General features: G+C 42.3%; 1 protein-coding gene across 2 annotated transcripts in view; it reads right to left on the bottom strand.

The window, feature by feature from the left end:
• Positions 1-12,800, bottom strand: part of CEP192 (centrosomal protein 192) — a 1,702,116-nt gene that overhangs the window by 843,096 nt on the left and 846,220 nt on the right. For both annotated transcript variants that reach the window (XM_069219927.1, XM_069219928.1), the window contains one exon: positions 1,536-1,654. In XM_069219927.1, coding sequence (XP_069076028.1) covers positions 1,536-1,654 — 119 coding nt within the window. The remainder of the gene's footprint in view (positions 1-1,535; positions 1,655-12,800) is intronic.

Consider the following 12,800-nt stretch of genomic DNA (forward strand, 5'->3'; position numbering starts at 1 on the left):
TGCGAAGATTGTTTCAGCAACATCTCACCTCCAGCACTACAGTTTTTGCCGCAATGAGTTTGAGGACTTTGTCAATGCCTAGCAGTTGGTCGCCATGTGTCAACACAGTTTCTTTTATTGTGGAGAGTCACTGTTCCGCTCCATAAGACACCCATCTTGTTTCTCTTATTTGGGTGAGATGGAACCCATCCAATTACACAGTGTCCATTTTGGTTTTGATGGATGTTAAGCTTCCCTGCAAGGCCATAGGAAGTGCTTTCATAGCTACTGTGTCTGTGGGTTCATCAGAGGAGGAGTCCTCAGTGATGGACTGCTTAGTGCGGGTGTTTGGCGTGCACACGGACCGTCCACTGTCAATTTGTAGCTTGGGCTGACAGACTTCTCCTTTGCCAATATTGCGGGCAACAGGTGGAGTTTCAGGGTCTCACCATCATTAATGGAGGCCCACGGGGAGGAGGGGTTGTGGTTGGGTGGCTGCTGATGTATCCACAATAAACAATGGATTTGCATGCAGGAGTGTCTTAAGTAGAGACAGGACAGCATTGTAATCTCCTGTGCACTAAGTTGGTGTGTCGAGTCACATCTTAAGGAATATTACGATCCTATGCCAAGTAACAGTGGTAGTGTCAAAGTGATGTTTCTCACAGTATTAAGGAGTAACAGTTATTCGGCAGGAGTAGTGTTGAGTTTGCACGGGGCATGTTCACACTCTATATTTTACCATATGAATTGCTCTATACTCTGTACACAGTGAAAAACCAACATGTTACTTGGCACTTTCTCTGGTGCCACCAACAAATTTCTCCCTTCCTAAAGGCTGTGACTGAGGATTCCTAGAGGACAATGTAGCAGAGCTCTCATTGTTCCCAGGTCAATACAGGAGGAATTAAGCTATTTCAGGTTATTTGCAGTCTTGGTCTTTTAGTAATCTGTTTCCTATTATAAAATCACAACTACATGGCCAAAAAAAATCAAAAACTAATGCCTAGACTGCTTGAGGTACTGATGCAGGGGGGCCTCAGAAACTGGAGGACTCTAGACTACTTTTTAAAAACTCCACTACCAACTTGGTCAACCAAGGTTTCTGAATATAAAGTACCTAAAAGTAGATTTACAGGAATCAAAGAATCAAGTAACACAACTCCCTTCAATATGCATGTATAAATAATAGAAAAATGTAGAGTGGAAAAGCAAAATATCCAGTACAAAAAGGCAGAGAACACAAAGGAAATCCATGCATGTCTCTTCATTTAATTTGTGTTATAGCTGGCAGCCTTTAAAGTTCTGCCTAAGTAATATTACTGTTTGAAAGAAATATTTTGACACTGCTACAACTTAAAACCCTTTAGGCAATAAGATAGAGCCGATGGACACAACAGGTTAGCATACACGTAATGTTTCTGACACTCACTAGTATTAAATGGTTTAGTAACCCCATGCTACCAACATTCAGTGCAACATTCAATGTCTAAAAGTAGCCACCAAGCACAAATTATTCACAAGGGCCTTTTAATCAATAAAGAGAAATGATTTACCTTTTTGATATTGTATTCAAATGTTGTGGAGTAAACGAAACTTCAACAGCTTGCTCAATCCCCGGTTTAAGAACAAGATTATTCGGTTCAACAGAAAAATCACTGTCCTTCTCCACACACTAAAAAAAACAAAAAAGGGGGGGGGGGGGGTTACAAAAGTTTTTTTTTTTTTTTTTTTTTCAAATAGTACATCTTTTGGCAGTCAATGTACAACAAAAGCATTCTCCCCTCCTCCCATCCTTCCCAACCCCTCAAGTGAGGAAAACAAAAGGCAGATCAGAAAAAAACATATATTTTACCAACATTTAAATAACTGATTAAAGTGCAATGCCAGCACTAAGAAAACTGCAGTTTTGTTCAATTAGCTACACATTATACATGCAGTGTAAGAAACCAGTCACTTAACTGCAATAAAGTTTTTGCAGTTTTAAAGCTCTTCTACATTCACAGGCTTTGTACAATTCCGCTTTCTAATGGTTGGTTCTGGAGGAGTTTGTTTCCAAAGCTTTTTCAATTGTGAGTGGGGACTGACCTAGGTTGAGCCCTAGAATGATGTCAACAATAAGATTGCACAAACCTTCAATCAGGAGGCGGAAGGATCACATGTGAACCTAAAAGCTTCAAGCTGCAAAACCTTTATTATAAGTAATTGCAAAACCGTTATTACAAGTACTTAACTGTTTTCTTTTTAAGCATGAAATCGCTTCCTGATTGACATGCTTTGCAAAGACTGCTGTTTGGAGGTGAAGGGTTAGAAGTAGGATTGGATGAAAATCCATTTCTCAGTACTGTTTGGCCCATGTAACCTCCATGTGTGACTTTAAATCTACACAATTGTTTCATAAACATGTGTTGAGGACCATGTTTCTGCCCTATAGATTTCTAGCACGGAAATATTGATCAAAGCCTAGAATAACCATTTTTTCAAGCTGAATGTGTCCTTGGCCAGGGTACTAGCGTTTTGTTGATTGATGAACAACACAATTCAAAGGTCTGTACTATTCAACTGGCAACAGTATTTTAGTTACTTAAGTACCCATAGGCCCGTTTGAGTGCTCCACGAAGGACTGTGGTCTCCATAACGTTAAATGTATCCTACATGCAATACTTAACTGATGTCTGACGTGCAGGGTGTGTAAGAAACTCTCAGCTTCATTGCAGGGCATTTTGGAAGAAGGCACGTAGAGTTTTGCACTGATTAAAGTGAAAAAGTGACATTGCCTCGGGGCAGAATTTAGGGTGTATTGTTACAATCCCCATATTTTTATACACGGCTATGTGTTGCTCTTTTACTCCGAGTACCTGTAGTTCGTTCACCAGTCTTAAAGATGGTCTCGCTACTAAGAATACCATCTCTAATGTGAGATGTTTTCATTAACCCTGATAGGACAAGATAGAGATTCCACTGTGGGGGCGGTAATGATCGTTCAGGGGCTGAGACCGCTTAGCTCCTTCCATTAACTTTTTGACTAGTGGTATTCAAAATACTTGCTTTACATGTCTTCTCTCAGATACGTTACAACAGATGACAAGTCTGCCATAAGCTGGAGCTCCCCGGAGTTCGGGTAAAACACTCTCCCTACCTGCATCGCGAGGGTGTCTTTGTTCACAGGTATCTTCACATACTACTGCTTCGATAGTTGCATTACATGTGAATAGCAAGGCTGCTAAGGCCACCTGGAACAATTAGTATTACTGCCATGGTTGATGTAGAACATTTCTCTACAACTCTGCAATCAGCAGTACTGGGGTTAAAGTGTACACAAGTATCTGGCACCAGTTTATCAATGGGGTATTCCAGAGACGGGGTGGGTGTGCCTGGATGTAACGCTGTACATGGTCTCCCCTTTGCCATATTTTATGCATTACACCATTCGATTCCCCTGGCTACTACACTCACTAGATTATCCCCGTTTCCCATCACAGGTGACCATTAGTTGTTTAACCAGTCTTTAATCTGCCTCACGTCTAGTTGTGAGTGTGTAAGGTATAAGGCCTCTGAGAGGAGGGAATGGGAGGGTTGGTGAGGAGAGTGAAATGTCGGACTACTGTTGGTTGTTTACTTTATGTGATTTAAAAATACAACTGAAATGTTGGGACACTGTGTTGCCGGATATCCTAGTGTTGTCAACATGTGTTAAAAAAAAGATTGAAGGGGTAAGGCACAAAGATCAAAAGCAAGCTGAGTGACAAATGGCCAAGTTAAGAAATGATTACCTTCAGTTCTCTTCAGCAAGAATACAAGTTGCAGGAAGGGGACTATTGTAAGTATATTTAGACGAGAGACACTTTCATCTGATATGAAGAAAGGAACCCTTTTTGTCAAATCATCCCCATTGCAAGATAGGATATCTGGTGATCACTGGCACAAGAAAGAGGTCTCTGATGTACAAAAAAAAGTAATGAACTACTCACCTGATGTAATGGGGACACCAAAAGAGACGGAAGGTAACCATGGGCAACCTGAAGGAGGTGTGGGAAGAGGCACTGGGAGCCTCAATATGGGCTTTCGACAAACACAGCAGCATATATATCATAGGTAATATTATTCCAGGACAACGCAGCTAAAGATGGAAGGGCTGATAACGACAGCTGCCTTATGAGTTGAACCCTCGGGGCTCGTTCTTTTATATACTATGGTCCCTCTTCAGAGATACAGCACTACTGGGAGGAAGAATGAGAACACATATGACAAGTGTTGGGTGGCCCAAATGAAGATTCTGGCGAATAATATATAATAACTATATGGGGATAAGATGGGATTCTAAAGTACTCCAAACTAGGGAAGATCCTGGGATTGGTGGCTGCAAAGCAAAACATAGCCAGACAATGGGGAATGCGGAGCCAACTGGTTCTTGCGAGTGAGAAAGGTGACATGGACTGATGCATGTTAATAAAAAAGCAAATTTACAAAAGCAGAGACTGCCCCAAGAAACTCAGTACGATTTGGGAGGGGTGGCAAACCTATTGTGGGCTGAATATCTCAGTGATGCAAGAGGCAAGTAGCTCAGTTATCGGAGGAATGTATGCTGAAGGTCTCATAAGTGATGTATTTTCCTATTAAGATCGCTAACACTAGCCAAGAGATGACATTGGTACTGTGAACATCTTTATTGGTAACCAGTTTTATGAGTTGAAGTAATTAATAAAAATAATTTATTGGAAAAAAAAAGCAAATTTACAGGGTTATTATGATTTCTGGGTTTATGGTTTATGGCTTCCAGCCAACTTTGTGCCTGAATAGTGACCTTTTGGTAAGGGAGACTGAAAAAGGTGCTTTTAAGCATAGTTTGTATGATCACCAAGCATTCTGGGTTCTATAATGTGCTTGGATACCGGTAAACTGCAATCCACTGGATTCCTCTAGGGTTCTTAGGTTTCACAAATGCCCAGGATGGGAAGCTTTCCCAGAGGAGCAGCAGACCTCTAGCTACACTACTGCAAATAATAGAAAATGAGGACTAATTTGGGCATAGTTTTTCAGGAGACAGTAACCCAGATTCTGCCTAAGGAGAATCTAGGGTACAATGGTTTGGGAAAGCACAATAAAAAAAGACAAGCCGGCACCCCCCATGCCCTCCCCCCCTTCCACTCCATCTTACCCTTTTTCCCATTCCCATTTCAGGGAGCAGTTAGTAGTTACCTCAAATCTGTCCCCCAGGGGGTGGAGGAGGGTCAGCAAAACTGTCTTGAGATGAGGGTGCAGGCATGACCCAGTTAGGCCCGGTTGACCACGACCCTATATATAGTGTTAAAAAACAATTATCATTGGCGGTCTAGTGAGCTTTAGGCCCCTGTCGGTGGGAAGTCAGTGAAGGTGAACCTCTAATCCAGATGAGGCACAAAAACTGTTTTGAGCACAAGGTAGGGAAGACAATTGTAATTGTATTTATAGCGCATACTACCCCTGATGAGGTGTTGAAGCTCTGTTCGGCGAGTAGCATTCTACTCTGATATCCAAGAGGAATTAGTGGTGGATTAGTATAGGGAAATATGAGTATAGTATTAATATTAGTATGACTTAATTTGAGCAGAGGATACTTGAGTTTGTTAGTTGGATTGACTAGAGTAACGGGTGATAGAGGAGGGAAGAACCCAGAAGTGTTAATTGGGGAGTTTATAGTAATTACGGTGAGGCTTGGGATGAGGAAAGGAGAGATGAAGAAGGGAGGAGTCTGAAGGAAGGGGTTAGGGAGATCATAGCAGCAGAAGGGGTTCTGCATTAGTAAAAGGTGAGATAAATGAGGGTGAATTTAGTAAGGTTGTTTGCGCAATCATAGCAGTAAACTGAGGTTTGTGGTGATCTAGATGCGGTAGAAGTGGGAAGAGTTTAGGATTATTTTGGAGATCACAGTAGTAGAATGGGCTTGGGATGAGTCAGAGTAGGGATGGAGGATAGACAGATAGGGTGATGGAAAGAGTAAAGCTTAAGAGTAAATTTTATTTATTTATTTTTCATTTAATTATTTTTCTGAATTGTATTTATTTCTTTATTCTCTAGTACAGTAGGACTAGAGTAATAAATAAATAGGTATGTAAATACAAAGTAAGGGAGTATATGTGCAAGGAATATAATAAAGGGTATCATCTGAGAAGTAAAGTTGTATTGTAAAAACAGTCAAGATTTGCAATATTTGATGTTAATTAATAATTGTACTTTTCTAACATTCATTTATGTTTCTTCAATTTTTCCAGAGTGAAATGCTTGCTGTTAAATAGTTAAGATAACATTTGCTCATTGTGATATAAAAAACGAAAGCAGGGATTCATAAGTATCTAATATAACAACTTATCTAGGAGCTATGCAATGACCTATGATCATGTTAAGCATAGAATAATAAACATATATATATATATATACACATATACACACACACACACACACACATATATACACACATGCACTTATATTTAACCAAAGTTAAATATACATTTGTTAACATCTTGGGTGCCTGGGACCTAACCGTTACTTCCTGCACCCGGCCCTCTGGGAAAGCGCTCCCCCCGAGGGACTCCCACCCCCCTCCCATGGGCAGGGATAGAAGGGGGAAGTAATTCACCTCCCACCCCACCCCCCATCTAATGACGTCAATGTGCAATCACGAGCTGAAATCATTAGAGGCTGCCATCTCACTGGAAGCTATTTGCTTCGAACGCGAGGAAGGAGAAAAAAGGTTACGTTTCTCCTGCAGCAGTTTTTTGGGGGGAAGATCGGACTCTTATTTTTAGGCCGATCTGCCCCCCAGGGGGCAGAAGCCACTTGAACGGCAGGGATCATTTTTGGGTGTTTGTTTTGTGTGTGTGTGTGTGTGTGTGTGTGTGGGGGGGGGGGGGCGCATCCCCTTGGGCAAGGGTCACCCCCCCAAAGCAGGCAAAGCACTGTTGGGCAGCTCTGCCCCCCTTGGGAGCAGATCGGCCTTTTTTTTTTTTTTATAAGCCCATCTGCCCCCACCAGGGATTATTTTAGTTTTTTTTTGTGTGGGGGCGGCTCTTAGGGAAGGGTTGCCCCCCTAAAGGGGGCACACAACTGTTGGACATTTCTGTCCCACTTGGGGGCAGATCAGCCTATTGTTTTTTTTTAGGCACACCTGCCCCCAAGGGGGGGCAGAAACCACTTAGCATCAAGGATTGATTTATTTTTGGGCAAGGGATTCAGCACAGTACTGATTGTCATTTATCGGCCTAGTTTTTTTAGGCCAGTGACAACTATACACCAGGGAAAATGTCTAAATGTTTGGTGGTAGGTGTTTGTCAACTGACAAAGTTTTTGCATTTCTGATTAGAACAGTTTATTTCTCCTCTTTTTTCTACTTCAAACATTTGCTTCCTTTGCTGCGACTCCTTGCAGTTTTGGCAGTGGTTGACCTGCAGTTTGCAAAGTTGCATGTTTTAGGTAAATAAAAATAATTGACCTCAAAGGAGTATTGCTGCCATGCACGAATGACATTCTTGTAAGTGGTGTACTAAATGCAGGATTGTGTGTGAAATTGTCCTTGGATTTGTGCATGATGATATATTTTTTGTCTTATGTCTAATTTTCTTTTCTATTTTTCTTTTTAGTGAGATATCATTGGTGATTGTTGTGTCTGTGCAGAGTAGTTGCTGGTGAGTCTAGCTTTTCAGGCAAGAGAGTGGTACAGTTTTTGAGTACATAACTCTGTGATATATCCACACTTTGTGCTGGTGGTTGTTGGCACATTTGTCAAGTTACACTTCTTAGAAAGGATCATGGCTAGCCGCAGAGTGACCACTCAGCAGGTTGTTGGCATGCTTTTTGTGTAGTCCTCTGACCATGATTATGAGACGGACTCTGCATCTGAGGCAGAGGAGGAAGAGAGAGATTCTGGCAGTGAATTTACTGTCTGGGAGGAATCTTCTGATGAGAAAGCCACTCTCAGTTCAGATGAAGGGCCTGTTTCAGAGGAGGACACTGATGTGCCAATAGTGCAGCAGCCTGGGGCTGAAAGGTTTCCCATTGGAAGACCTGAACTCTGGGTTGCCCCAAACATGGAGCAGCCACAGTTGCCTGCCGTTACTCATCTCCCAGGGTGTAGAGTGAATACTGAAAACATTGTGCATGTATATTTCTTTAGGTGGTTTATGGACAATGTATTTTTGGAACAGATTGTTCAGCAGACTCATTTGTATGTGGAGCAGTGTTTGAGGGACAAATCTGCCAGACTTAGGCCACAGTCTAAAGCTATCCAGTTGACTCCCACAAATCTGGAAGAGTTGAAAAAGTTCTTGGGTTTGACTTTTTTGATGGGGTTGATAAGGAAGCCATCACTGGCTTCTTACTGGTCTACTAGTCCCTTGATGGCAACAGCTCTACGTCCTGTAACCATGTCTCGTAATCGGTATTTGCTTCTTCTTCGGGTGCTGCATTTTGTTGCCAATGCTTTAGCCTTTCCACAAAATCACCCTGATTATAACTGTCTTTTTTAAGATTAGGCCTATCCTTGATCACTTTATAGATCGGTTTTCAAAGGTCTACATTCCAGGCAAAGAAATAAGTGTGGACGAGTCTTTGGTCCTGTTCAAGGGTCGTTTGGTTTTTAGGCAGTACAGTCCTAGCAAGAGGGCACAGTATGGAATTCAATTGTATATGCTGTCTGAAAGTAGTACAGGATATGTTTATAATTTCTGGGTCTACATTGGTAGGGATTCCAGTATTGACCCCCCCCTGGTTGTCTGCCCACTTTTGGAGTTAGTGAGGAAATTGTGTGGGAACTTGGTGGTAGACTGTTTAAAAAAGGTCACCATTTTACATAGATAACTTCTACACAGGAATGTAGTTGTTCAAGGATTTGTTCAGAGTGGACACTGTCACTTTTGGCACAATCCGCTCTAACTGGAAAGGCTATTAGAGGGAGCTTGTCTGGTTAAAAAAAAAACACTTGAGAAGGGACAGTGCAGTGCCTTGCGGAATGAAGATTTGCTAGCTCTGAAATTGGCAGACAGGAGGGATGTCTAAATGCTAACTACCATCCATGATGAGCACTTCACCTGTGGCTGTTTGTCGTCAAGTTGCTGAAGTGCGCAAAACTGTGTGCATTTTAGACTGCAATAAGCATTTGGGTGGTGTTGCGTTTTTTTGGCCCAGGTTCGGCCTTCATCTAGGGAAACCAGAGGAGTCTGGGTAAGAAAATGTTGAGGAATCCACACAATCCACACTTCCCTGTACACCACCTGGTGTCTAGTTTAAAAAAAAAAAAAAAAAAGTCTTGGTTTGTTATGTTTCCCTAGATGACCGCCGCGCCTGGAACCAAAAACGCAGGTGCCCCCCTCCCCCCCCCCCCCCCCCACCACCACCCATTGCAAAAACAGGTAGTTTTGTAATAGATAATTTTTATGTGTCCACGTTGTGTTTTGGGGCAACTCCTGTCGCAGGCACTAGGCATACACACAGAAGTGAGGTGTAATTTGTATCGGGAAACTTGGGGGAAAGCTGAGTAGAAGGAGGTTTGTGGCTGCCCTCAAATTCTAGTACTTTCCATCACCGAAATGTGAGGTAAAAAGTGTTTTTTTGTGTGCAAAATTCTGAGGTTTGCAAAGGATTCTGGGTAATAGAACCTGGTGAGAACCTCACAAGTCACCCCATCCTGGATTCCTCTAGGCGTCTAAGTTTAAATGCACAAGTTTGGTAGGTTTCCCTAGGTGCCGGCTGAGCTATAGGCCAAAAATCACAGCTAGACACTTTCCAAAAAACACGTCAGATTTCAATGTAAAAATGTGATGTGTCCATGTTGCGTTTCCTGTTGCAGGCATTAGGCCCAACCACACAAGTTTATCTGGAGACTTGAGGGAACACAGAATAGAAAAACAAAAGTTATTGCCCACTGTGTTTCTCTACATTTTTTCCTTCCAAATCTAAGACAGTGTAAAAAAAGACATATGTTTGAGAAATGCCCTGTAATTCACATCGGAATTCAGAGATGTGCAAATAACCACTGCTTCTCAAGACTTTATTCTTGTGCCTATTTTGTAAATACAAAGGTTTCCTTGATACCTATTTTTGGTACCTATTTTTTCTACAGAAGAAATTGCTGTATACCCAGTATACAATAAAAACCCACTGCAAGGTGTAACTTATTTATTGGCTCTGGGTACCTAGTGTTCTTGATGAACCAACAAGCCCTATATATCCCCGCAACAAGAAGAGTCCAGCAGACCTAACAGTGTATTGCTTTAGAAAATCTGACATCGCAGGAAAATGTTACTGAGTGAAGTGTGGAGAAAAATGGCAGTTTCTTCACCTCAATTTCAATATTTATTTATTTCAGCATTTGTTATCTGTAGGAAAACCTTGCAGGATCTACACAAATGACCCCTTGCTGAATTCAGAATGCTGTCTACTATTAAGAAATGTTTAGCTGTTCGGGATCCAGCATTGGCTTCACACCCATTTCTGTCACTAACTGGAAGGAGGCTAAAGGCACACAAAATAGTAACAATGGGTTATGTCCCAGTAAACTGCCAAAAATGTGTTAAAAATTGGGTTTCTGATTCAAGCCTGCCAGTTCCTGAAAGCTGGGAAGATGGTGATTCTAGCACTGCAAACCCTTGGTTAATGCCATTTTCAGGGGAAAAACACAAGCTTTCTTCTGCAGCCTTTTTTCCCAATTTGTTAAAATAAAAAATAAAAAAGTTTTGCTGTATTTTGTCAAATTTTTTGGTCACCACCAGGGGAACCCACAAACTCTGGGTACCTCTAGAATCCCTAAGATGTTGGGGGAAAAAAGGACGCACATTTGGCATGGGTAGCTTATGTGTACAAAATGTTATGACAGCCTAGGTCGAACTGCCCCAAATAGCTTAAAAAAAAAAAAAAAGGCCTGCCACCTGAGGGAGAAAAGGCCTGGCAGCGAAGGGGTTAAATAGGCTTGAAGAGTCTGTATAATTTATTTATTATTATGAAATAGTAACAATACATATTTCTTAAAGAACTTTATACATATCTAGAATATACACAGATTATAAATATTTATCAACACAGGCATATGCAGTCCATTGCCAACTCGAGTAGTCTACTGAAGACAAGATAGTTATCCGTGGACCTTATATTTGGGAGTAATGAATTCCATAGTTTGGCTGCTTGAACAGAGAAGGATATACTACCTATTGTTTTTTTCTTTTATGGCGGTGTTTTAAGGCGGGTGCCAATCTTGAGCGGAGGTTTCTTTGTTGAATGTATTTTTTTTTTTTTTAACACTTTGTTTATTGTTATATAGTTCACAAATGACCTTACAATTGCAGACACACATAATGCATATCCGTAAACATATAAACGTGGTGGACCAGTAACTGTGGCCTCCTCCCTCCAGTCATAAGGCACCAAATTCCTGTGCGGTGTCAATAAGAGCCCTCATCATTTCCCTATTCACTGTCTATTCTCAGCATATTATGCAGATTCCCCCACTTCTGGCTCGCCAGTTTCCTTGCCAATAAGATATTGCTTGTAAATATCCCAGTACTTCGCTGGTCGATGAGTTGGGGGGAGCAGTTCACTGTAGTTGTCTGTTTCAGTACACCATGTCTCTGTGCCATTCCTCCACAGTCGGAACTATTGGTCCGCGATCCCATCGCATAGCCACCTGTCTCTTAGCCAACAAAAGCCCAATCGTTGTTAATTTCCGAAATGTTTTCGCTAGATGTCTGTCCCATCCTAGGACTGCCATGATCGGCTCACAGTAAATTGGTTCTCCAACTATAAATTTCAATTCGCTAATCACCGCCCCCCAAAAGCGCCTCACTCCCTCACAGGCCCATGACTTGTGCAGAAAACCAGCCCGCTCCTCCCCACATCTAGGGCAGTTCGCATTCTCTCTGAACCCATATCTATGAAGCCGAAGGGGGGTATAGTATACTCTATTCGAGTACTTAAAGTGTATAAATCGATGTCTACCGTTCAAGGAGATCATGCGTGTCTTAGCACAACAGTAGTGCCACTGTTCATCTGACAGCTGCACCCCCAGCTCTCTCTGCCACTCCAGATGTGTGTTTGATAACTCGTGAACACGTTACCTCTGAATCTGTGCATAGAAACAGGAAACCAGACGCCTCAGCTGGTCATTCAATATCACTACGGAGAGAGCTTGTATCTCCGGGGGCTCTCTCATATCATCTCTTAAGAGCTCCGCCATCGCGTGCCTCACCCTGTGATACTGATACCGGTGCAGTGAGGCCAGCGCGCCTACCCTGTCCCCCCCAGAGAGTCCCACTTTTTCAAAGTGCCCTCCTCAAATAAGTCCCCTACAGTGCTAACACCCAACTCACTCATGGTTTGTACTAACTTTCTACCCCGCCAGAGTGCGTACCAAGCGCAGCAGTCTAACGGCACACGCGGGGAATACAGCAGGGACATATCCTGTCTATTCATAAGCTCATGCCAAGCCTGTGTAACCGAGTTAAGGGATGCAAATTCCTTATATCGTCTAGCTGGGGTATGAAACATTCTGCTATACAAAGGGACTGGGAGGCTAATTCCCTCTCTATCTGTAAGTACAGGATGTCACCAGTCTCATGAACCCAAGCCTATGCGCCGCCAAACTATAGGCCTCCAGATCCGGGGCCCCAAGACCTCCCAGCTCATACGGGAGAGTCAGGATTCGCCATTGCATTCGAGGTTGTTTACCTGCCCAGGCCAATCTGATTGGTAAGGTTCTCAATTTATTAAAATAGGTTCGTGGGAGCACTATCAGAATATTCTGGAAGAGGAACAGAAAGCGCACCAGTATCACCATTTTCATAAGTGGTATGCGGCCG

This window comes from Pleurodeles waltl, chromosome 2_2 (assembly GCF_031143425.1).
Source record: "Pleurodeles waltl isolate 20211129_DDA chromosome 2_2, aPleWal1.hap1.20221129, whole genome shotgun sequence".
NCBI classification, from domain to species: Eukaryota; Metazoa; Chordata; class Amphibia; order Caudata; family Salamandridae; genus Pleurodeles; species Pleurodeles waltl.